Source organism: Trachinotus anak, unplaced genomic scaffold (assembly GCF_046630095.1).
Source record: "Trachinotus anak isolate AG129_WGS33_773 ecotype Australia unplaced genomic scaffold, CSIRO_AGI_Tana_v1 ptg000005l, whole genome shotgun sequence".
Taxonomy (NCBI): Eukaryota; Metazoa; Chordata; class Actinopteri; order Carangiformes; family Carangidae; genus Trachinotus; species Trachinotus anak.
Genome location: NW_027273856.1, coordinates 22,631,882 through 22,657,908, shown reverse-complemented (window position 1 = coordinate 22,657,908; position 26,027 = coordinate 22,631,882). Strand labels below are relative to the sequence as shown.

General features: G+C 41.1%; 1 protein-coding gene across 2 annotated transcripts in view; it reads right to left on the bottom strand.

The window, feature by feature from the left end:
* nbas (NBAS subunit of NRZ tethering complex) overlaps nt 1-26,027 on the bottom strand; it is a 143,335-nt gene that overhangs the window by 64,646 nt on the left and 52,662 nt on the right. For both annotated transcript variants that reach the window (XM_071479021.1, XM_071479022.1), the window contains 10 exons: nt 25,003-25,115; nt 22,446-22,559; nt 18,844-18,957; nt 17,424-17,581; nt 16,261-16,344; nt 14,660-14,836; nt 13,866-13,979; nt 12,571-12,694; nt 7,894-7,970; nt 6,874-7,011 (listed from right to left, as the gene is read on the bottom strand). In XM_071479021.1, coding sequence (XP_071335122.1) covers nt 6,874-7,011; nt 7,894-7,970; nt 12,571-12,694; nt 13,866-13,979; nt 14,660-14,836; nt 16,261-16,344; nt 17,424-17,581; nt 18,844-18,957; nt 22,446-22,559; nt 25,003-25,115 — 1,213 coding nt within the window. The remainder of the gene's footprint in view (nt 1-6,873; nt 7,012-7,893; nt 7,971-12,570; nt 12,695-13,865; nt 13,980-14,659; nt 14,837-16,260; nt 16,345-17,423; nt 17,582-18,843; nt 18,958-22,445; nt 22,560-25,002; nt 25,116-26,027) is intronic.

Below are 26,027 nucleotides of genomic sequence, written 5' to 3'. Positions count from 1 at the left end.
TTGTTCTCTCATTTTCAGTCTTAATTTCCTGTGTTATTATATTTCAGTATCTGCACCCATCAAAAATAGTTTTTGCCTCTTTCCAAAGATGGCTGGTTAAATATGAGAAATAAATATTGTCATAGTAACTCTTTGAGGAAGTTAGTTTCATTATTGTGATTCACTAAATCTTAAAATAATATCACACAGTATTGTTGTCCCTTTTGCCACCAACTGTTTCACCTGCAGAGGAGGACGGTATATACATCTTTCTTTGACTGCTAGTACCATGAAAACTTAATATGGAACAGTACAGTACCAGTCAAAAGTTTGTGTCCAAATTTTTGACTGGTACTGTATATATACATGATATATATGAATTGAGGGATAGACTCTTAGTTTTTCAGAAATTGAGATAATCTCTAAAATGATATATATATTTTTTTAATTTAATAAAAATATCTGCAGAGATATTTCAGTCTGGACCAATGTGGACCAAAAGAAAGGCAACCAGCTGAACCTAGTGTGGCAAAACAATATGTCTCCCTGTAGTCTTATCAGTCTGACAGTCCAAAAATGTACAAAGCCCTTGTGTAATTAATATTAATTACAAGGGTATACAATTAAAATTGTTTTAATTTACACATACTACCCACAGATTGGGTCTGGGTGTTAAAGGATTAAAGACTGCTAAATTCCCAATGTGATAATATTCTCTGCAAGTTATTAGATCAACAACCACACACACACACACACACACACACACACACACACACACACACACACACACCTTTTCAGCCTAACCCATTTTTTTTAACAACATTCTGTCTCTTTGCGTGGTAAGGAACACATTGAAGTTATAAAGAAACAGTCATGCCTTCGCTCTCTACAGAGTAAAATAGTTATGATCTTAATGAGCTGTGTTTATGTCCTGCATAACACTTAGTTATACAGTCAGTGGTCTCATTAGCACTAATTCAGCAAATGGTGTATACAGTATGTGCACATAATTAGGAGGAATGCACGGAGGAGAGAAACCGGGCACCAATTTTAAAGGAATGATCGCCATCATAAACAGGCTTGGCCGCATTGTGGGTCGTAACACACCATGAAGGGGACTGATCACAGGCAAGATACAAGCCTGCCAAGAGGACAGCAAAGATACGAACAAGAGAGACTTAGCACAGTCAAACCAATGCATCTAATCAAAGGTTTAGAGACTACTTTGTCTCAAACATTTCCAGTCAACTGCAACAGCGCATTTAGAGTGCATATTTGTCTAATAGGGCCCTTTCTGCAGCAACACCGCTCTGCAGGACTCCCATGGGTAAAATATAGACTACTAATGATTGTGGTACGAGGGTGCAATTTGTACAAGTGCACAATTTGTACAAAAAGAGGAAAGCGAAGTCACTGGATGTGTGGTGCTTTTCTATGATGGGAAAGTCATTCAGTCTAACTCATTATTCCAGTCAATTCAACAACAGGGAGCTGGCTCATTGGTCCAGCACTCTCAAGGTCAGCTCCTGTACCCGGCAGCTTGAATACTGTTGTGGCCATGAATTGAAAAGCATCTTCAATGACCGCAGGCAATGCAGATTGTCACAAGATGTAAGCAAAGTGCTGTCATCTCACTGCTATTAGGAAACGCTAATGCCACTTCTATCCACTGAGTGTTTTGGTAAACATGTGTGATTTATTTTTCCAGCCTAAAAAACTTAACACTCCACACTGTTAGAGTGCCATCAGGTAGAATAAAAAACAAATATTTATTCTTAATGAAGGTGAAAATATTCTTTCCAATTCACTGACTCAATCTGAGTATATGAATTGCAGTTAAGGCATCGAATGATTTGTGGTCTTTAATTATAAAGCCAAATGTTGTAATGAGATAATCAGAGAGCTAAGCAGTTTTTCTGCATGATAAACTCTAAAGTCATGCTCTGTGTGTCTATAGTACAATTCTGTATACTATAAATATTTGTTTGTGTGTGTGTGTGTGTGTGTGTGTGTGTGTGTGTGTGTATGTGTGTGTGTAGCACAAATGTGACTGATCGATACTTGACTGCAGGCAAAGATAAATGGTTGAGTGAAAAACCTCAATCTCTTTACTCAGCACATTGTGGCATAGTGGCTGCACATTCACAGCTACAATTACACGAAGCACAAGCATTCTCACACACTCACACATACAATCACGGGGAAAAACTCACACATTAAAACACTGACAAGAACAGGTAAACAGACCTTACCCATTACATAAACACGGGCTATTGTGCAATCTCATGTGAACAGCACCAGCAGAACAATTACGGTAAAGAGCACCTCTATTTCGCAAACGAGCACTTTAGCTAGTATAATGAAAACTTCCAGTGCGAGCAAGTGGAAAGCCATTATGCCTTCGGGAATAATGGAAACTCAGCCTCCATGTCACTGATCCCGGTGCTCCAACATGCCTAGGAGGTGTAATCAGATGGGAAAGTAACAGTTATAGACCTTGAAAGCCAACAGTGGGCAACAGAATCTTCAAGAAGCAAAAGGCTGTATGTTGTAAAGCCCTCTGTGCTGAGTAACACAAGACCGTTAAACAGGACTAGAGTTGAGTTCCCTAGATTAAAAAAGCTACAGTCATGTATGATGGCAGACCTGTGTGGCTGCAACACCTTCAGACTAATATATGAATATAATAATTTGAAATATGCAAAATATTAGAGTGACTCTGGGACCACTGTGAGAGAAGGTGAATCCTTCTCTCACCACTCTCTCTCGACAAACACGTTGTACGGCTATGTTAAAAGTTGTCATCACAAACAAAACAGCCTCCATTAATTATTTACATTTAATAATCAAAGCATTCACAATATTCACTCAAAATCAGCAGAGGGAGGAGCATAGAGACAGCATGTTATGGCTCGCAGATCTCTCTCTCTTGTTGACTGTCCCTTTACATCACTGTCAGAGCTGGAGGTTCTGTTTACAGCCGCGAAAAAGCAGCAGCTGAGAAAACTAAATGACGTGTTGTGTCTGTCTATTGATCCTCTTGCTCTGTTTAATTGTAGCCCGGCACCTATAGATGGCACCTAGCCACAACAGACAGCACTTAGATGACAATCAGCTGTTCAGAGTATGTGTGAGCGCATCAGTGTTGCAAGCATCAGTTGTATAAGGGGTTATGCTGATGTGAAACTATGGCAGGGCAAATTTTATTTAATAATAATTAAATACTATAAATAACGTTAACACATTGATGGGAAAACAAGCCAAATATCATCTTCACATTGGTAAAGGCACAAGCTATGATCTTGGTGATCATCGTCCATCAGCACAACTGTAATGGAGTTGACAGATTTTTCCTTTGAAGTTTTCAACGGGCTACATGTGGCAGCTGTAAAATGACAGGTCTCCTGCTCTAAAGTAATTACAAGAACCCGATAACTAAACAACATCCTGGAATGTAAACTGCACACGTGCCTGACTAATGTGAAAATCTGGCTGTTCAGGAGTTTGTGTGCTCCCCTATTTACCCCTCATTTGTGGTGTAACATTTGTGGTGATGCCATGACAATGTTAATGTATATGATATGGTTTTGGGGTTAGCAGAACTGTCAAGAAGTGATGAGAGATCTTATATGTAAGTGTATGTACTGATTAGATAATCACCAGCATAATGATGCTGCGGTGAATCGTGCCAAAAGGTCATAGGTTTACATCATACTTATGAGACGTGGCATCTATGCAGGAGTGGGGGATGATGAGTTTTATTATATGAGACATTTTTATAAATATGCATGTACAGTATGTGTGTTTCATGTGACCTTTATTGTATGTTATCTGCATTTCATATGATAGACGTTTTATTACTATACAACATGGTGTGAAAATCAAGTTCAATTAATTAAGTGTTTCCCTCACTTCATGTTTCAAAGTTCTCTCTACAGGCAGCTTCAGCTCCAAAACCAGAGTAGTGAAGAAACACTCTGTTGATTGAAGCTTTAAAAACACATCAAACACGTCAAGTAAACCCTCGGAGACTTCTGTTCCTATTTGCAACTGAATGACTTCAGTGGCTTGAGTGTTTGGTGTCTTACTGCTTGGGTATGAAATTATGTGATAGCGACAAGAGAATTGAAAGAGCATGAGAGTTAGTGAGACACAGTGTTACTGCTATTCAAGTGGAGAGTGGGAAACACTCGGAGACAGCTTGACACACAACAGCCCATGCGCGCACGCACACACACACACAGACATACACATACACACACCAACCATTGTCACATGAAAACTGATCTAACACTGATGCACACAAAAGTGTTAGCCTGCAGCTACACATAGACACCACAAGCAAAACAAAAGCATGCAGACAAACAAAGCCACATATACATAAACATAAAAACAATAAAAACACGTTTAGGTATGTGACATGTTTTTCTCCTGCTAGGCTCATTTGCAATGCAAAGCACAAAATTCAGATATCCTGTCATACACATCTGAAATTAAATATCACACACTGTACAACGTGTGCCCTTAAAAGATAAGAGAAAGCGAGAGAGCTAAAGAAAGCACAAGAGAAATGTATAAAGCATGCACAGTCAAGATAGTATTGTGGATGGAGAGGCACGAGATTCGACAAGAGCGAGACAGGCCTACGGGGGGAAAAGACTAAACAGAGCATAGAAGGAGGGGGAACGATAGCAGAAAGAGCAACATAATGTGGACAGAAAGAAGTAAGATGGAGACACTTTAAAAAACAAAACTGTCATGCCGACAAAGCAATTCTTTAAACTTCACTGACAGAAAAAAAAAGAGAAAAAGGAGATGGACAAAGTGGAGGAAAGAAGAAAAATCCAGGGTTGAAAGGTTTTCTTCCCTCTTTCTTCCATCAGTGTTCGAGTAAAAGTTGCCACTAACTCATCATTAAGAGCTGAGTGAAGGCAAGACCGGGAACACAACGATAACAAGCACTCTCCCTGGTGCAACACCTTAAAAAGAAAGAAAAACTCAAAGGAAATGACAGATGAAAAAAGAAGGAATGAGCTAAAAATGAAGGTACAACTACCAAAGTGTAGAGCAGAGGAGAAAAAGCTGTATACATTTTAAGTTAATGGACTCGGGAAATGATTACTACCATTAGGATGCAATGTGTCAGTGTGTGGGGATGAGGATGTGTGTGCGTGTGTGTAGTGTCGAGTATATCTACAGTGTCTGTTTTTGTGCACAATCCTGACCTTGAATGTCAACTGGGACACACTTATCCACTTCCTCTGCTGACCTCTTTCCCTCTTCCGTTCTTTTATTTCAACATTTTACCTCCCCTCCCTCCACCTGGACTAAAACCTGTGAGAGCCTCAGGCCACTCAAGGAAAAGGTCAGAGCCATTTCTTCTCTTTATTCTCCACCAATCACCCTCAGACAACCCCTGTCGCTACTCTTTTGCCGCCACTGTCCTCTTCTTACTTTTATATTCCGATCGCTTGTTCTTGTCTTGTTGGCTTATTTTCATGAACTTTTTACGAAAAGGAACATAACTTTTACAGCCTTAAAATCGCATTAGAGTGCCATTATTTCCAACAAATACATTTAATTTGCAACTGACACGGTCAAATTTTATGTAATCCAAAGAGTCTAAGAGCCATTCAATTATGCAAAATGTCTGCTTTATTGGCTGCTATAATTAAAACATTGTTTAAACTTTAACACTAAAAGGCTGAGTGGTTCAGCCCACTGTTAGCACTGTGATCTTGTCAAAAGTCATATGCACCAACCTGCCTGTTGTAGCTCTGCTAGTTCCTCCTGTAACCCTGTGACAAGCGACACAGTGTTTTCTGTTGTGGTCCCTGCTGAAAAATGCTCTGCTTAAAGAGCTAAAACCTGAACCAAGCCTCTTAGGTTTCAAGAAACTTCTTCAAAAACCAATCTGCTCACAACAGTTCAGTGTTCAGTTCTGGGTTGAAGCCACAGCTTTAAACTTTAGATTTTTTTTATCTGTGTGCCAAATGCCTGCTGTCTGCAGATGTAGCCTGTTACTTTTAAGTCTTGCTTTTTTGGCGTTTTGGGGCATCTTTAATGTATTTCTTTATATTTGTGTTGGGAATTTGTAGCTTTTGGTATTTAGAAAGCATTTTACACTAAGAATTTAAGATTTACATCAACTGCTAGGTCAAAACTTAGTATATGGCTGGGCCATGTCCATGGTCATGCGAAATTGAGGATGTAGTTAAAAACTGTTGTGGAGCTGCTGAAAAAACTCACTGCTTTTAATGCAAAGTAGCTAAAGTCTCCTGGAAAACTCTAAATGTTGTCCGATTATGTAATATAATAATTAGCATATTCATGATGTAACTGCGTTATATTTGCATTCTGCCTAGTGGCAGCCAGTTTCAGCCCTTTTTTTTGTCTCACAGCCTCCGTCTGGGTAAGAAACTGCTGATCCGCCTCTCTGCCACTCAGTGAACAGTGTAGACACAGAGACACACAAGCCTCTTGCTCCCGACACTGGCGACTTTCTTCTATGGAAAATAGCTGAAGTCGCTTGTCTAAAAAGTCGCTAGATTTGTCGTCAGGTTTTTTTTTTTTAGAAAGAGAGTCAGTAAAGGGGTCTGAAAAGTCAGTAAATCTAACAACAAAGGCAACATTACCTTTGAACACCCCCTGATGACATAATAGAAACTGTTTGTGTCCAATTCACATTGAACGGCCAATGGTGTAACATCAACATTCAGTCATGCAGTATTTTGCTGATCAATGGTGTAACTTGATCACTCAGTCATTCAGCAACATTCACGCTTATAGGCCTGGCCCCCATGCTGCGGTCCAGCCAAAAAGAATGACATAGCATATAGATACCCAAGACCTCTATTCACTTAACCACACTCAGAACACTTATTCCATGCTAACCTGGTAGAGAGTGTGGTTCTTGTCCTTGAAGCAGGGTTTGAGGCGGGAGTAGATCTGGAGAGAGTAGTAGTAGGCTGCCAGCTGGAGCGACAAGGCAGAGTGACACTGTTTCTCAAAACATCTGTTGGCATCCAACACCTGCATGTATGGATGGACAAATATGAGAGGAAAGTACAAAAGATGTTGTCATCATGTCATTTTAAATATTGGCTGTAAGAGAGAAAAATATGTGACAAATGCATTGAATGAACCACTTTTTCGAGGTTCCAATTTCAAAAAGTCCACAAATAAACTGATAGTTAAGAATCATAAGTTTTATCTTTAATAAATCACCGGTTTAAGAAAAAGAATCTTATCTCATGGTGCTGTGTCAACCCATGCAGTTTCCACGCAGTCAGTCAGTTTGCCAGTAACGTCACTTTAATCCGATTGGAGCTAACAAGCTCTCCAGGAAATATCTCTGTAATATCCACTCCAGCAGTTTAGTGTTTCACTGGTGACGCGGCAAGTGCAGCAAGACTCATGAGGGATTTCACTACCTCTGCTTGAACGCAATCTACTGCTGTTTGCAGAAGGTTTCTTTCTGTCTTGTATTTTCATTTTCTTAGTGATTCGAGTATTAGACTGTTATTCTGACAGCTGGCAAAGAGTGGCATGGCAAACCAGTGCAGGGGCAACACAATGTGAGGTGGACATGTTTATAGAACGAGTGAATGTTGACTGAATTGAGGGAGAGACTATTTGGGATCTGATGTGTATTGTATGATTAGCAACATCATTTTGGTGAACATTAAGTATGACTTTGATTCTGACACACTGATGACATAAGATGACCACCACAATGGTTGATCTAGAAATGTCATTTGTCAGCATCTCACACAGTTACATTGTTACTAAAACCAGAGTATGTGTGTCTAAAATAAAGCTTGGTGTGTGTGTGTGTGTGTGTGTGTGTGTGTGTGTGTGTGTGTGTGTGTGTGTGTGTGTGTGTGTGTGTGTGTGTGTGTGTGTGTTCCCTACCTGAGGCAGGGCCAGTAAGTAGGACAGAGCCAGCATCATGTCCCTGGGAAATGCATCGTTGGCCAGCTGTAGCAAAACTAGAAAGGACGGAGGGATGGAGGGATGTTGAGAGAGAGAAGAGGAAGAAAAGACTTTAACTAAAGAACCAAGGATTAACAACCAACCCTCCCCTCTTGGACAACTCTCACCCACGTTTGTTGAATACAGACGACAGCGCCTGTCAGAATGCACCTCTCTGTGGCCAGACAAAAGAGAGGGAAGGTAAAAATAGAGGGAGATGAGAAGAAAAGGGAGGGAGGGGACAGAGTCAAGAAGCATCATTAAAAATCCCCCCGAGTTCTGGGATTCTGTCTATCTTCTCTCTGGGCTATTGTGTGCATGTCTGCGTGCCTGTGTTTGCATACATTGTGTACAAAAGTGGAAAGGTTGTTTGTGTGTGTGTGTGTGTGTGTGTGTGTGTGTGTGTGTGTGCACACATGTGTATGTGTATGGTTTTGTGCACAGAGAGTATTTATTATTCAAAGAGTAAGTACATGCCCACTTCTAATAAGTGCTCTTCAGATGAGTCCAAACTTCATTTAAGTGCACTTTAAAGTTGAATCCCCTGAATGCCAAATTACCCTGTGCATATGTATCAACAGCAAAGACAGGAAGAGGAGTTAGAGTGAGTTTGACTGGTTTTGACTTGTCTGTCTGAAACAGTGACCTGGCCGAGCACATTGTGCTGACTGGCAATAAGCAGTTTCCCTAAACAACTTATGCTGTGTCCCAATTCCACAATACGTACGAACTATATACAGTATACTATATGCTATTAAGCATTACAGTTACATAAACAAATAACTAAATATTAACTGGGTCCACCTTCTCAAATGGGAATATTCTCTTTAGCTTCTCTTCTATGACGGTAAACTGAATCTGTTTTGGTTTTGAATCACAATGCATGGAGATGTGACATTGGGCTCCAAGAACTCTTAATGAGTGTTCTTCACTATTTGCTTTTAATAGACCGAACAATCAATTGATTAATCAAGGAAATAAAAAGTAGATTATTCATTCATGAAAAACAATTGTTACTTGCTGTACAGTTGCATCCCAATGACAAATAAGCGGACTCCCTCTTCTGATGAAAATCATGTGAAATGGTGGAAAGCTCCAAAAGAAGCTGTTTTTGCAGAACTGCACAATTAATGTACTTAATCATTTTATACTAAATGGACATTATGCAAAGTGCACCTATACACATGAATCAAACTGCAACTTCGAAATGCCACTGCCAATTAAACCTCCCAAAGAGAAAGAAAAATGTTTTTTCCAAACATCCAAACATTTTCTCAAGCTGCGTCACCACCATTTGCAATTAGTTTTAATGTTCTGCAGCTGTGAGAAGCTCCGCTATTTATTTTTTGCATTGCATTATGGGAAGATTTAGTAATCAAGAATTGTTTAGTATGCAAACAGGCTGATCTGATTTTGTCACTTTTCAAACATGGACACAATATTTTCAAATCCTGTTTAAAATGAGTGTGTCGTATGGAACTGGGACACAGGACCATGTTTTTGCAGTGCCTCTAAGGCTGATGGGATTTGAAGGCTAGAAAGAACTTTGGGCACGCGGATGAAATTTTAACCCAAACTGCCGGCCCCAAGGCCACAACATTAAAACGTGAATACACATACGCGCGCGTTTTCAGTCTTATGGTGTCATGACAGAAAATATGTAGTTTTACTAGATGAACACTGTAACACGGACTCCCTTTGTTAATCACTCACGAACTCACTCTCTCCGAGAAGGCAGGGGGAAAGAGCAGAGAGAAGCAGAGGCAGACAGAATCACTTTGTAGTCTCAGACCCAAGGAGAACAAAAGCCTGTGCTGGTGATAAGAGTCTGAGACAAAATGGAACAGACAGAGAAAAGTAGAGCATGGACACTGGGAGAGAGACAAAGGCGGGGGCAAAGGGAGAGACGTACAGTATACACTGTAGAACAAAATGCACACTAATATGCTTATGTGCACACATGGGCCAATACCTGACACGCACTCTGGAGGTTCAGTGTGTGCATGTGTGGGCAGGGGTGGAGTGATGCACCAGTTTAAAGAGCTATAACAGCTCTCTTAAGCAGAGTGCCCACCCCTCCTCCCTTTCTCAGTTTTTTCTCCCCTCCTTTCTTACCTCCCGGGTTTCAATGAGCTACACCTCAGAATGAGCTGATTACACGCCTCTCTAAAGCCACTGATACCATCGGGACAGGAATTACCAGAGGGGTAAACACACACACACGCACACGCAGAGGAGATAACACTGACTTAAAAGCAGACAGTATTTCTGCTCGTGTGTGTGAGAGAGAGGAAAACAGAGACAGTGATAAAGAGACACCACGTGTCTCTGTCATGTGTGTGTCCACGCGTGCATGCACACACTCCTGCTCCTGTGTCAGCTAAATCGGGCACATTGTTAGCGGGACGGCAAGACAGTGACTTATTACCATTTCAACTGTGCAGGCAGTGTGAAAAACAACTGATTATGGCCTGGTCAACGTGTGGCCAATGGCAGCACTCCATGCTCTGGGTGTGAGTGCAACTATGTGTGTCTCTGTGTTTCCTCACACCAACTGCTCATGTCTGCACCTTACTCAGCTCAATCCCATTGAGTTACTTTCCTCCTGTGTCATCATTAATTACCTCCACCTTATCTAGGGCAGGTGAAAAATCGATGTATTTATTTTCTTAAAGGCCACCTCCTAGTCTGTTTTTGAGGACAGCCGGCGTGGCGGGCTGATACGGGAGTCATTAATCGAAGGTTGTTATCAGACGCGATGCCGTCCAGACAGGCTTTTCTCTTTCTTGACACGTCGCACTTCACAGCAGCTCCAAAGGGAAGGTGACTTTTAAGAAGAGAGATATTCATTTGAATGACAGGGGCATGAAGAAACAGAGAGCTTGGATTTGGTGGAACATGTGGGTGTGTGAATGCGTGTGAATGTGTTTGTGTACGTGCGTGTGAGCGAGAGAGTTGTGTGAATGCATATCTACACACACACACACACATTAGCACTTCATGGTCAAAGTGTGTGCCTTGCATTCTTCAGTGTCCACAAATTAGTATTCCAACACACACACACACACACACACACACACACTTTTGCTCTGTATTTTTGTAGCTGCATTGATTCTGGCAAGCTGCTGTGATCCATCACGCAGCATGGCCTTGATGTTTTGACTTGATGCTATCTCTCCGGTATGGCAGTGGTGACGCGTCATTATTTACTGTTGCCGTGGGATACGTGGGGATACATTAATTAATCAGTATGAGGCTATTCTTCCCATGTTGTTCCCTAGTCCAGCGCATGGGTTCCACAGCTAGACGGATGAGAAAAGGCGATGGCAGGTGGGGGGGGGGGGCCACAACGCGCACATTTTGCCAACACCACAACTGCACTAAGATGAAGCACCGAGAAACAGCTCAAGTTCTCACTCACTCTGTCTCAAACACAGAGAAAGCACTTTCTGATAAATAAAAGCAATGTGAGAGAAGTCGGCAAATTCACACGTAGGCTCAACTGAGCACAAAATATTCAACTACACTCAGCGAGGGTTTAATCAGGAACACCATACTAATACTGGGTTGCTCTTAAAACAACCTCAGTTCTTTGTGTCATTGATTCCATCATTGTGTCATTGCATCGCATCAGTTCTCCTGAGCCTTCCTGTCACCTTGTAGCCCTTCTGTCCGCAGAGCTGCCGTTCACTGGATGTTTATTGTTTTTTTGCACCATCCTCAGTAAAAACTGTGAAAATGCCAGTAGATGAGCAGTTTCAGAAATACTCATACCAGCCCATCTGGCAGCAACAATTATGCCATGGTCAAATTTTTTTCTCATTCCGATGTCTGACATAAACTGAAGCTCCTGACCTGTATCTGCATTATTATTTTTATGCACTGAACGTCTGCCACACGATTGGCTGATTGGATAATTGCACAAATAAGCAGGTGTATAGGTGTTCCTAATAAAGTGCTCAGTGAGTGTATATTGCAGCAGCCTGGGAAATCAAAACGGATATTTCGGAGCTTGTTTCCTCATAACAACGTCGGTGCTCACACTGAATGTAAACGCGGTTTTGCCCATCGACCATTCCCATAAAGTTAATTTAAACAACATGATTAGTCCTCAAATATATTCACAACAATAAGAAAGCCAATGTTGCTTTGTGCATTTGTGCTGTGAATGGAAAGCGAGGAGAAAAAAAGAAAAATATGGAGACACAGATGGCAGACAATATGGTCTGTCTGTTCTCCAGCAAAAGTTCAGTTTTATTTCCATCACACCCCAGTCTCAGTCAAGACTGCTTCAGCAACAACATGTAAAATACTACTCACATAGTTTTGAATACAAGCTCACTACAGTTTGTAACTAATTTCTTGAGAGGAGCCATGTGGGAAAAATCAGACTATTCAGACTGCGAGACAGCAACTCAAACTGAATATTCCTAAATTTGGACTTGGTCAAACAATGTGGGGTTAAAGTCAGGATTAGTCTGTCCAGAACTGGCTGCTTTAAGATCCAAGCATCAGCATTTCTCTTGCATCAAGAGAGGGACAGACTACACTTTCTTCATCTGTATAAGAATCTGTGTGGTTTTTTTTCAACTGTGTCACGATGGTAGCTGTGCTTACCCTCCGTGGCAGGAAACAGGGTTTTTCCTTCAGTTTTGGCCTCAGCCAGTTTGCCGGTTCTCAGCAAAACCTCTGCAAAGTTTTCCTGAGGCACGTCTTTGTAGGACGAGTACACATCTTGACTCTATGAGAACAAACGGAGAAGAGATAAAGATACATAATACATACACAGAAGGAATCCCCACAGTGGTGAAGAGCAGATCAGAAAATAAAACAGGGAGATGTGATTAAGGTGACGGAGCGTCTTAATTCCCAGAGAGTCAGGCAGATGACAGATTGAGTAAACAAATGAACTTCAGAGACAAATAAAGCTTTTCAACACCAAGCCTTTTGATAATTTATTTATAGATTTCTTTTGCGCCAAAGGATTTCTCAAGTGTCTGAGAGGTGAACAATGAAATTTGTGCTCTTCCTGGCCTCAGAGCTACCGCCTTAACACTGAATGTTTCCTGTCTATCTTTACCGCTCTCGCTCTGTCTTGTTGCATTTGTCTCTCTTTCTCTCTCAATCAGCCTCTCCTCCCACCCCACTCCCTTCATTGAAACTGTTAAGGTAAAAACCAATCCCATTGATCAGCCAGCTCATAGACAGATGGACGTGGGGAGCCATTATTGGTAGATGGATGATGGAAGATGGATGAAGACTAGAGATGGAGCAGAGGAAAGGATTTGGAGGGGCCTATTAAAATGTCATGAGAAGAGATGTATCGGCCTTCTCTGTTTCCCCTCGCGTCCACTCTTTTAGCTATCCACATGATTTGTGTCTCTGAGTAAAAAGCCCAGTCATAGCCCAGGGCGACCATTTTCTAGGCATAAAGGTCAAACTACTCCTTTTCTTACTTTTCTTCTTTTCTACTTCCATAACTCCTTCTGTCAACATTCTTTTCTTTCGGTTTTTTATGATCTCCCACTCGATCTAATACATACCGTACCTCTACCCTTAGCGTTTAATATCTTCTACCGCATCTCTAATTGTGTTCACTATCATACCATCAGTCTTGAGTTTATCCTTCTTTCCCTGAAAAGCACGGTTCCAAATTGCTTCTAGCATTAAAATTACTTACTGAAATCAATATTCATTTGGTCTCAGCACTGTTTTTGGGGGAATTTATAAGTCATAGGAGAAAAAATCTAATTAAATGCCTTAAGTCATAAAGCTACTCAGGCATTTTTGCAATAATTTAAGAAGGTGGCCTGAAGTAAAAAAAAAAAAAAAGAGAATTAAAAACAACAGAAATGGAGGAAGAGGAAGAAAAAATAATAAGTCATGAGCCACACTGGTCTTAAGACACTTACCAGGTCTACATAGGGATCCTCAATGAGTTCCTGATAAAAGGGGCTACAGCCTTGACGCTCCAGGTTGGAGTTCTCACACGCCCCTTCCTGACTAGTGGCTCCTGCTCCATGACCCTGAGGAGCCATCAAAACATCATTAAACTTTCACAACATGCCCACAGCACTGTCATCTCTCTGTGTCCCACACCTCACATCCTCTCCATTTTTCTCTTTCCTTAGAAACCTGTGACCACGAGTCACCCCCCCCCCACCACCACCACCACCACCACCACCACCACACAAGACTGCTGAGACCAGAGACGCCATCAATCTCCACCCCAGCGACCACCAAGCCAGTCCAGCCGCCGGCAACAGCCAGATATTGAAATATTCAACAGGCGGGCCAATTAATTATGCAAAAGATGAGCTCCTGATTGGTTGTTTTTGGATGAAAACTATGAAGTCCGTGAGCAAGAGTGTGTGAGATATGGAGGTACAGTGTGTCTTTCCCACACACATACACTCTGCAGCCCAGCGGCCAATGGGGTTAAAAACAAGCATTAAAACAAATACATCTAGAGAAACTGCACTGTTATTGCCAGCTGCTTGAACGTGCCTTTTACAGCACATTACCGATTATGCATTCATAAACGCACATCAATACAAAAACCACACAACACAAATGCCACACACAAACCCACAGGTTCATTAGTTAGCTCACTCATTAGTTACTTTATTGTCCCTGATGTGGAAAATTGTCTTCAGCTTCACCACTGATCACATAAATTAAAAACAAGACAGTCGACAGTTCTTACATGCAGCGGCCGGAGGTAGTTGAGTGACTCTTTCCACCAGCGGTGGTCACTAACTGCGGTCAGCACAGCCTTGGTGGTCAGTCCTGTTGTGGTCAGCACTTCCATGGTCTTCACTGAAGTCCTGTGCAGTAGATCCCCCGCTGTCCCCACAGGGGAGCCCACAGTGGGTGCACAGGCCTAGAGCCAAGCAGGTGACAGTGGTGACAGGATGGACAAAAATATGACAGCCATGTTATTATAATAAATCAGTCCGGTATCTCTGCAGAGGTAGCCACCAGAGAAGTCTTTACAACTTGAATTTATCCCATATTAGCATTACAGCAGCCTTTGAACACTTCCTCTTTTCAAATGGAAAGCATGATCAGAGGAGATCTCTGATCTGTATTGTTCCATTAGACCAAAGGACAAATTCTGAGCTGAGGACTCTCCAATATCAGACATGGTTGTGTTCTGTTTTTTATTAGGTACTTGCGAGAAACACTTAATAAGCGCAGGGCTCTGTGTATTTGTCAGTTTGTCTGTGCACTGTGCAGGGGAATTACAACATGCACCTTTTCAGCCAGCCCTGCATGAAAGACATGAGAGTGCCATGCAGGAAAAAGACTGATGCTGTAAGAAGTAAAGCGAACGCACCCGCAATTAGGTACTGACAATTTAATTGGTCAGTGTCACACCTGACATTCATTTAGACAGGATAATTTCTCAAAACTCTGAGAGCAGGAGTTTTGCAAATGCACAGAAGCAGCCTGAGTGTGAGGAGGAGGACTCAAGCCAAAACACAAGACATTTTGGCAGCAACAGTATATCTGACAGTGCAGATAGTTTTGACCAGGAGCAGAGCAAATTAGTGCCCAAGAAGGGACTGTTTGAGTGAGGGCAGGTTTTTGAGGGAAAGTATTACAAATTCTGAACGTGAAATGAAAAAATAATGTTCTCAAAAGGGAGGACAATGCTCTTGAATAAAGGTAGGAAAGAAGCTCCTAAACCATTTAAGGCCAAACCGTTTAGTGCCTTTCATCAATGCTTTATTTGGCAGGGGATTGAGGGTCAGGGAATGAAAGGAACCCAAACACACATGCACTGAAGATGTTTGCAAAAAACACGCCCAGACATAAATAAATGCACCTCCAGAGCGCACATACACACACACACACACACACACACACATACACATACACACACACAAACACACACACACACCTAGAGGGCTTAAATATACGGGTGAGGAGTAGGAACATCAATACAACAATAAAATGACAACAGACAGCTTCAAATGAGCACCCATCCGCACACAAAGGGGATGCAATGCAAGTCATGAAACATTAACATCCACTCAAGGCATCATAAAGCTGGCGGTGCTGAAGGGGAGGAGAAGGGGAAGCATAAATAAACCAAGGGAGCTGAGGAACCTTAACACTAGATTTACACCTCATCAAATATGGAGCAATAGGAAAACACACAAACGCAACAAAAGGACAGAGACACAGCCACACAGGGACAGTGGAGCAGACAGCTCAGACAAAGGGCAGATGACTGGCAAGCACAGCAATGCACAGGAAAAAAAAAAAAAAAAATTCCAAATGAAGACCATACGCACAAACCTTCACAGAGTCCGTCTCATCAGCCTGTGGTCCACTGTCTGTAATGACAGGCTCCATTTGATAGTTAACTGCCTGGTACAACACCTGAAGGACAGAGGGAGGGAGGAAGAAGGAAAACAAGAGATGTGATTTGTTGTTTTCTTATACAACCTGTTGTTCCAGCCAAACATTCTGAATGCTTATGTGGATAAATTGAAATGTGGTTACATTTGATTTAATTGAAGGGCAAAAAGCAGAATAGAGAGGAAGTTGGGTTTTTTTTGCTGATTCAGTTTTGTGTTGGCCTACTCTTTACTTGTCACAAATTTGGACATTAGCAGGTAGGTAGAGAAAGAGAACCTGCACAGGTTTCAACCAAAGAGAGCTGTTCCCCTCTGAGGCCGTCTCAGCTGGATACCTTTTAGATAAAGTGTAACTCCACTATTCTAATTTAGAAAAAAGGTTCAAAAATAAAGATAACATTTTATGTCACTTTCGTGGCTTTGTCCCGTCTTGTTAATCATCATGCGACCCCTTGACCCACTGGTTAACAGTATACAAGTAAACAATAGCTGGTTGTCTTAGATCAGTGCATATCTATTGGTCTGCCGTTTTGTCAATACTTTCTTATACTAGCCTGTGCAAACTGCTTCTCTTCCCGACTGCCTCTTTGCCTGAGATGCTTTGTACTGTAGTATTTTTGACACAAACTCAACACAAAAATAACTGCGGACAAAAGGTTTCAGTTGTAACCAGGACTACACTTCCTTTTTAATAGGTTTTGTCATATGTGATAGTGAACTAAAGGTCTTTGTGTTTTGGACTGTAATTGGACTGCATTTTGAAGATGGTATATTACTTTGCGATATGAATGCTGTATTTTGACTGTTTGACCTTGCAACTGCCAAGACAAGATAAAATAATTACCACAGTGATAACTTTCCAGAGTTTAAAAATCCTGTGGCAGGGTATTATAAAGCTCTGTTTTGGCATCTGATAAGCCTTCAGAGTTATGGATTTACAGTACTAAACAAGAATTCAAGGCTTGGTGGTATGTCATGGTATGTCAAGTCTCACCATCTACAGTGGAAAAAAATATATAGGAGAATATACAGAAGAATCAGTATTGGTCTATAAAAATCCATATTCATCATACCCTAATGGAAGGTACAACAGAGACTAACCTGCGTTTGCAGGTCACTGGAGGCAGCCAGGAGTCCATGGATGTTGTCCGGGGGACAGTGGGTGAGAGAGAAGGCTAAAAGCTCCTGCCGGGCTTCCAGATCTCCATAACCCTCACACTGACCGAGCAGACTGCACACCTCCCACGCTGGACTGTAACCTGGAGGACGAACAGGTGGAGGCAAACAAGGAGGGGAGGTAAGGAGAAAGAGAGGCAGGCAAAGAAAAGGATAGCGTGGATTTAACTTAAAGTGAAAATTTACTAAACATATTTTTCAGTATAGATGAGCAGAAGTAGTTTTCAGTTTATCAGTGTCCTTCCATCTCTGCTAATCCACCCTGAATCCAATCAGATATAAGACAAAGGCCTATCAACACATAACAACACACGCTGTAGAGCGCACACTCTCACTCTATAAGTTCTAGGAATTTTAAGAAAGAAATGCAGAGGATATAATGCTGAGATCTGACAATACAATAAAGTGTAACCTTCCAAGCCCTCGGGATATTAGTATGTATTTAAGTCTGCAACACGTTTCCCCTTGAAGAAAAATATCAGGCTGACACATTGTAATAACCGTGCTACATTTGTTCCAGCTTCATCACAGTCAAAAACCAACAGGCCGCCCTGACTTCATTCTCACAAACAGATTCAATTATTCCCCCCGCGTTCTCAGACAGAGAACACTGGTGCTTATCTGATTACACCTTCCTTTCTTCCAGACACCTTTTTCTCATCTACACTGTCTCCCATTACCCAGTGCTGTGGGAAGACTCAGTGAAATTCTATTCACTTTAATTTTTCTGTGGCGTAACATGAAACGGGGTCAGAAAAAAATATCATTATCACAGTGACCACTTTTAATCCCTTTAGGGAAAGTCTGAGGAGAAGACAGAGTAGATTGGAATATTATTGTGATATATTACTCCCTATGATTGTTTGTTGTGCATGAACAGACACAAAATCACTCAACCTAGATTTTGGATGTAAGAGGCCCAAAGCGAGTAATTCTCAGGTGAATGAAACCATGAGAAAAAGCAACTTAAAGAAACATCACAAAGAGCACAAACAAAACAGCCAAGGTCGTGATACTGTAGCTAGTTCACTGTTCACAGAAAAAAAAAAAAACAGGGCATGTAACGTTTTCAGGAAAATATGACTTTTATGACATTGACTCTAGTAGAGCTTGTCATAAGATGAGGAGGGTGCGACTGGGTCCTGTAAAAAATTCAAATAACTTTGGCAGCTGGGGAAGCTTTTCCCTTGTGTAAAGTTATAATTGAGTCAAAGGAGGAAAAATAACAGACAGGTAGGAGGGAAGGTCACATTAGCTTCTCTACAAGCTCCAGTGCACTTTGTCATATCCCTGTCAAACACCTGGCTGTGTACTGCTTCACAGTTTTCCAGGTTCATCTACCTACCTGCAGCCATGAGGTCCTGAGAGTGGATGTACGAGGCCTTGAAGTCCAGACACTGGAGGGCTTGCTCTGCCAGCAGGGTCAGCACTCGGCCTTTCCGCATGGCCTCGTCATCTCCTAGACAGGCAGACATAGATGTTCATTTCAACGGACATTAGCGCCGTAGAGATGCAACCCACAAACATGAAAATGGGCTGCATTTTTAACATGTATTTTTAATCCTGAGAAATCTTTAATCTTGTCAACATGTCAAAGTTAACACAGCAGATCTCATAATCCTGCATATCACGTACAACATCTGACTTAATAAACCTCTTATTAAATCTCCACCTGACTACACACACACACACACACACACACACACACACACTCTCAAAGTTGGAATGTACGGACGTCTAAATGTATTAGCGGCACCACAGACCAAGCCCGAGTCTACATATTAATCGGTGTCTAGTATAAATGAGGTTATTGCTGTGTCTGATCATCTCAAAGAGGGAGTATGAAATATTTAAAAAATACCATCTCGCTGTCTAGCTAAACAGGAATAAATCTTAGTTTGATATCTTAGTATCAGTGGGATTGGCTGTGGTGTTAACATTCATGTGGCGACTCAGAACAACCTTTGATCTCAGTGTAAGTTCAATAAACAAAAAGGAGAGGACAGGGCGATCAAAAGAGGCCTGGGCAAAAACAGGACTTCTGAAAAAAAGCGTGTACACTGAAGATCAAAGAACTGGTGGGTGAGGTGAAGAAATGTAATGGCACTGGATTGGTCTGTGTGTGTGCGTGTGTGTGTGTATGAGTGCAGAGTGAGCAACAGATAGGAATGCAGTGTTTACAGCAAGGGGGGGGAAGAGGTGTTGGTCAAATATTTTCAGGGTGACTGGTGAAAGGGTGTCTTCAAAAGCTGTCAGGACCTCAATATAGAGGAGGTATCTGTGTGTATGTGTGTGTGTTTGTGTGTGTCAGCATGCCTTGATTCACCCTATGTTCTTTTAGACCAAATGCTTTTATCAAGACATCTTCTGACCTTATTTCACCCCATATAAATCAGATATCTTGGAAGTCCAATTGAAGCCTTTACTTGTCCTTGATGGACCAATCAAAGGGTGGGATGAAAAGGTGAGAAATACCAGAAAAACAACAAATAGACAACACTCCAGTTAATAAGCTTAGACTGCATGTGATCTCCTGAGGCTCTTTACTGGATGATCATCAGGATCCTCTCCAAGTCAGCACAATTTAATTCTCATTTGGTATATCATAATTATTGATTCATTCAGACAAAAATAAGTTTTTTCTTGCTTGTTCCCCATAAGGCTGAATGATTTACAGAGCATTTCTGTAGACCAAGGCAGGAACTAAACCCTGAGGGTTTTTAACCGGTGAGCTGGTGATACCTGCATTAAATATTCACCACAGAGCCCCGGAGCTATGCGCCCTTCAAAAGCCTCCCCCCTGCATTTATTTATTTAAAAATTTGTTTATTCCTCTTCTCATCTCACTCTGCCCCTTTTTTTCTGAAACCACACAGTGAGAGCTGCCTGCTGACTGAATGTGAGCAGCACAGAAACAGAAATGCCACAGGGCCGGTTAGCAGGTTTCCTTTAGCTGGTGACAGGCCTCAGAGAGTTAAGAGACATAGGACAGAAGAGAGAGGAAGGCAACAGAGCAACAGACAGGCACAGAAGAGTCTTGGCTCATATTCTTGAAGAGAAGAAAGATAAAACAAACATGGAGGCAAACTGACAGAAATGTCATTTTGGAGGACAAGAAGTATTAGGATGGCATCTTGGTCTTTCCTTCATGTTGTCAGTTTGGTAGTGTTGGGAACGTGGGACTGCCAGTTGAAAAGGTCCAAATATACAAAATATAGACATGTATTATTTAACTTCATAAATTTCATAAAGGGAATTTAAAATCAGCCAAATGGCAGCTAACATTATGCACTGTTCATATGCTGGTCAATGTGTTTCCATGTTTCCAGCTTCCTGTGATACAGTTCTGCAGTTCCCAAGTGGGAGAAACGAGAGCTCACACAAGAACACAAATGAAATAAATTAAAAGTAGGAAAATTACATTTGTTGTTATCACAAGGAGACAGATGTAAACATTTTTCTCATTCCACAGTTTGTTATCACAGTAACTCCTAATAAGAGAAATATTCAGTTCAAAGAGATGAAATTTGTTTGCTAAAACTACAGTCAATGAGACTCTTCAGAGGCTTTCTCAGCAAGGTTTGCGAGGGTGTAGGATGTTGCTTCAAGAAATGAGTCCTCTTTAAGTGTAAGTGGTTTCAAAGTGCACTGAGAATCAATCCAACAAATAATTAGATTTCACCTTTCCCTCTACATAATCCACATGGACAAACAATTGTCAGGTTATGCAAAGGACACGTACTAAAGTCTGTCTTCTGGTTCAGTTTCATCATTGTCATTAGTCATCAACCTTTATTTATTTCTCGGGTATACACTGAGGGTTGACCCTCATTTTCAGTGATGCCAAGGTTACATAAGCAGAGAGAAAACAAACCAAACAGCAGAAATACAAAAATCAATTCCTCATAAAAACAAATACATTTCACTGTTGAATCTTCCTATATGTGCATTACTCCCTGACAACCACAATTCTGCAAATGGTTAATAATGTTTTCTGTAAAACATGAGCTTGACAATTTAGAAGAGAAAATAAATGAAAAAAAAAAACTCTTTTGAAGAAATCATACAAGGCTGAATGCCCCCTACCGTCATATGCCAGCATTAAAAGATGTCTGAGGATCAATACTTTTATCTGTCAGTTTTTAAATCAACATGAAGAAATGAACAGAGCTTCAAAGAGGCCAAACACTGGGTGCCTTCTAGGTTCAACAAACCCAAGAACTCCACATTTTTTAAGATGGAAAAGGCTCCAGTCTCAAAAATCACAACATCTTCTCTGAAATTTCATTCGCTGACAGGATCAAAAACTGCATGTTGAGGTTAAAATGGAGACAAAACTGACCACAGGATGAAACAGTCAACAACAGAGTGGAAAGTAAACTTAACAAAGCCAGTATCTATGGATCATCTGCCATTCAGAAACAACATCTATCCTCCTATCCTAATCCTGGTGTACGACTTGACGGCCCAGCGCTGAACCTGTCCCTGACTGACAAAACTACATGAAACTTGAGTGCAGAAAAAGGGTTTAGACAGCGCACAAAGTAGTGTGCCTGGGGAATGAAATTTGCTCACACCTTTGTGGTGTGTGTGTGTGTGTGTGTGTGTGTGTGTGTGTGTGTGTGTGTGTGTGTGTGTGTGTGTGCTTTAGTATGGATTTTTGCTTGCAAGCTGCAACACTGCTCATGAAGATGAATTTCCCTCTTGTGTGAGAACTGTCAGTGCACTCATTGAAAGTACCCACGCATGCCAGGGTACGTCTCTGTGCCTGGTGTGGGCGGTCCTTTCTCACTGAATCTTACGCCACCCGAGAACAGAGGAGTCTGGTTCATTGAATGTTAACCTCAAAAACACATTTTTAACTTGATTAAATTAAAAAAAAAAAAAGAAGACAGACAATAATGACGTGATGAGGTCAGAAAATGACGCGTGAGCGTCTTCAGGTACCTGCTACTCGGAGAAGTGTGGCCAGACTCAGCAGAGTGGTGGACTGCTTGTAGGCTGTGGAGCAGTGGGTGATGCACTCTTCTATGAGAGACAGACGGTCTGATCGCAGGCGCACTGGGAGGGGGACAAGGAAGGCAGAGGGAGAGGGGGGTCAGACATGTTTTGCTGACTACTCTATTCAAGTTACAGATACACATGATCTACAGTAAAAAGAAAGTCAGGAAAATAATAAAAGGCTGTGTAGTTAACGAAAGTACAGCCAGACACCATGTATACAGCAAATACATTTATGCAAGGTAAATATAAGTGAACATTTAGTCATTAAAAAGGGTTTGCATCAATAAATTCTTAAGTCAATTTTTAAGCAAACATTTCTCAACTTCTCCAATGTGAGGATTTCAATGCTTTTCCTTCCAAAAAGGCCTCAAATGTTTCCATAATCTGAGTTTTACATGAATGTAAACAGAAAACCTTTTGCACTGTTGGTCACACAAAACAAGATAAACATAACCTTTGGATGAAGTCCAAATAAACAAGAATATAAGTAAATAACAAGTAGATAAGTAGATTAAATCTAAATCTAAAGTAATTTTTAGATGCAGTCCTTGAAGAATGAATGTAATCTGAATGATGAATGAATGTAGTCTAATACAACAGCACTTTATGGTGATGCTTTAATTTAATCGGCTTTAGAAAGGTGCTTTATGTCTGCAGTTTGTGGTGCTTTTGAACTGCATTACATCATACTGAGCAATGTTTCTAAAATGTTGTGCATCCCATTTATCCGACCATAAATTAAATCAAAACCACTCCTACAACAGTTTAGATGAAAGTTGAACATTACAGCCTCCACGAAGGTTGAATTTATTGTAGGACTGTTAGTGCAGTAACAGTTTAACTAGGTGTACCTAATAAACTGGCTACTGAATGTATTTTAGTGCAGGACACAGTTCCTGGATATTTGACATCCAGCGCTCATTCTTTGACATAAATTCCAGTGTATACATTCAATTTGTCGAACACCTGGGATCACATCAGTTCTTGTCAATTCACAGGGTGGCACTGATTTTCTTTTTTGACAGGTTTCAAACTTTTTCATAATTTGACTTCAAGTCAATAGAAACTTCCAAAAATCCATTTCCATATTTTTCTGAGCTTGCACTGAAAACCTGAGAAATAGCATGTTTAATGTCTCCGCAGGCCTCTGTGCTTTCTAGGCACCCCACTGAGGATCTTTATGGCTTGGCATCACTTTGGGCGAGGCCTAGAGGGAATTCTGGGAAGGGTGGTGTCTATGAAGCAGCGCCTTAGGCTCTGTAGGAGGGCTGCAGAAGACAGTCTAAGATGGATTACCTACACTCAAATCCTTACACTTCATACTTGTGTTCATCTTAGTGTGTGTGAACCTTGTGTACAGGATGTGGCTTTTACTTTTCTGAAAATGAAATATAATGTGTATTTGTGTGTGTGTGTGTGTGTGTGTGTGTGTGTGTGTGTGTGTGTGTGTGTGTGAGAGGAGCACTTGTGCGAATGTCCTTGGGTCAGTACAATAAATAGCACAAAGGCACCACAGGCCATACAGAGCCATGGAGGCACTTTGGCCCCGAGCACTAGAAATAGGCTTTACACAATAATCACTGATTTAAAAAAAAAAAAAAAAAAAAAAAAACACACACACACACACACACAAAAAAGTAATAATAAAAGTTTTTTTTTCCACAACTCCCTTTCTTTCAATGTTTCTTTTTTGTGCATTTTTTTTCCTTCATTACTTCCTTCTTTCACTTTCCTCGTAAACTCTCTCCTGTTTTGACTTTGTCTTGCAGGTAAGAATAAGTAGGCGGTGAAAAATTAATGCAAGTGGACAGCAGGGAGTGAGGAGAAAGATAAATGAGAGGAAGGGGGCAAAGAAGCAATGGGGGGAAAAAAGAAAAACTAAGGGATAAGTGATGCAAAGAGAGAGAAAAAGGACAGAAAGAAAAAGAGAGAGAGACTTGGCAGTGTATGGCTCTCTCTGTCACAGTGGTTTTACACTGGCAGCTCCAGAGGAGAGACAAAGACAGAGCGCGGAGCTGAATGCTGATTGGTCAGGTTTACAGATGGAGCAGAAATATAAAAAATGATGGGTGTGTGTGTGTGTGTGTAGGAGAGAGCACACATGCAGAGACCAAACACTTCAATCCTAATTAGGCCATCAGGCAGATGTTGTTTGCACAACAGTTGATCCATAAATAACCATATATTTAGATATAGTGGCAAGAAGAGGTGACATATGGAGGGTTGGAGGAACTGACAGCAGAGAGGGAGACAGGTTGGAGGGTGCATGGGGGAGGGAGGTGTGGGACGGCATCCTTACATCCTCTACATGTCTTGGGTTTAAATCAAAATCACTCAAATGATGAATGGCTCCTACAACTGCACAGATGACAAATTCAGGAAAATAAACACACTTGTGTTCAATTCATCAAATTTTCTTCTTCTTACTTTTTTTCTTCTTCTTCCCAGACACACAAACACACACACACACACACACACACACACAAACATTTCTCACTACCTTGCAGGGGGAGTATGCTGACACTGAAGTCTTCCAGTTGGCTGAGGGCGTTGATGAGGTCCAGTTCCTCCTGGATGGCTGGAGGACAGTCCGTGATCAGCTGGAGACACGCCCTGAGGAAGACAACAACCAGTTCAAACAAAATGTTATGACTATAACTTCTGTTCCCTGAATGAGAGGAACGAGGTACAACACATAAAATATGGGATGTCAGGCCATGCGGGGACGTGACCAGACTGTATGTGTTGTATTGAGTGAAAGGGAACAGGGAACAGATGACTACCATTCAGCTATATTTATCTGTCCTAGAGGTAACCAACCAGATGACCTTGTTGAATCCAGAAGAGGAAGTCTAAAGCCAAAGTCATTTTGAGAAACATGCTTATCCAGTTTGTTGTGGAGAGTTGGATGAGAAGATTGTCTGTTCTTTAAATATAGGGAAACCGCTCGCACCCAGTTTGCTTAGATGAGCACAAAGTCTGGAAACAGGGGAAACAGCAGGTCTGTCTGAAGGTAAAGAAATCCACTTACCAGCACCTTTAAAGCTCACTAATTAATATTTTATATCTACTATAAATGTTTAATATATACAAAAACTATAGTGTAAAGTATTCATGCTAAGATAAGATAAATGGGTCCTGGCTATAGCTTCATATTAAATGGAAAGATATGAGAGCGGTATTGATCTTGTCTTCAAACTGTCTGGCAGAAAGTGAATAAGCATATTTCCCAGAAAGTCAAACTATTGCCTTAATTATCAGGAAGGAAAGGTGAAGTTAAAAGACATTAAAATTATCTACTTTGTTCTACATCAGAGGAATTCAGTTTAAACATGAGTGGCGGCACTTAAAACAGGTCACTTACATTTAATCTGACAGTACTGCAGTAAATGGTTGCAAAGCAGAGGCAACTGAACTGACTGCATGACAAACACAGTGGGAAGGACTAGAATAGTTTTACTCATTTTGGTACAGATTTTCAAAGCTGTTGCAAAAAAGTGTTTATCAAGCCTGTGAAGTTTGTGA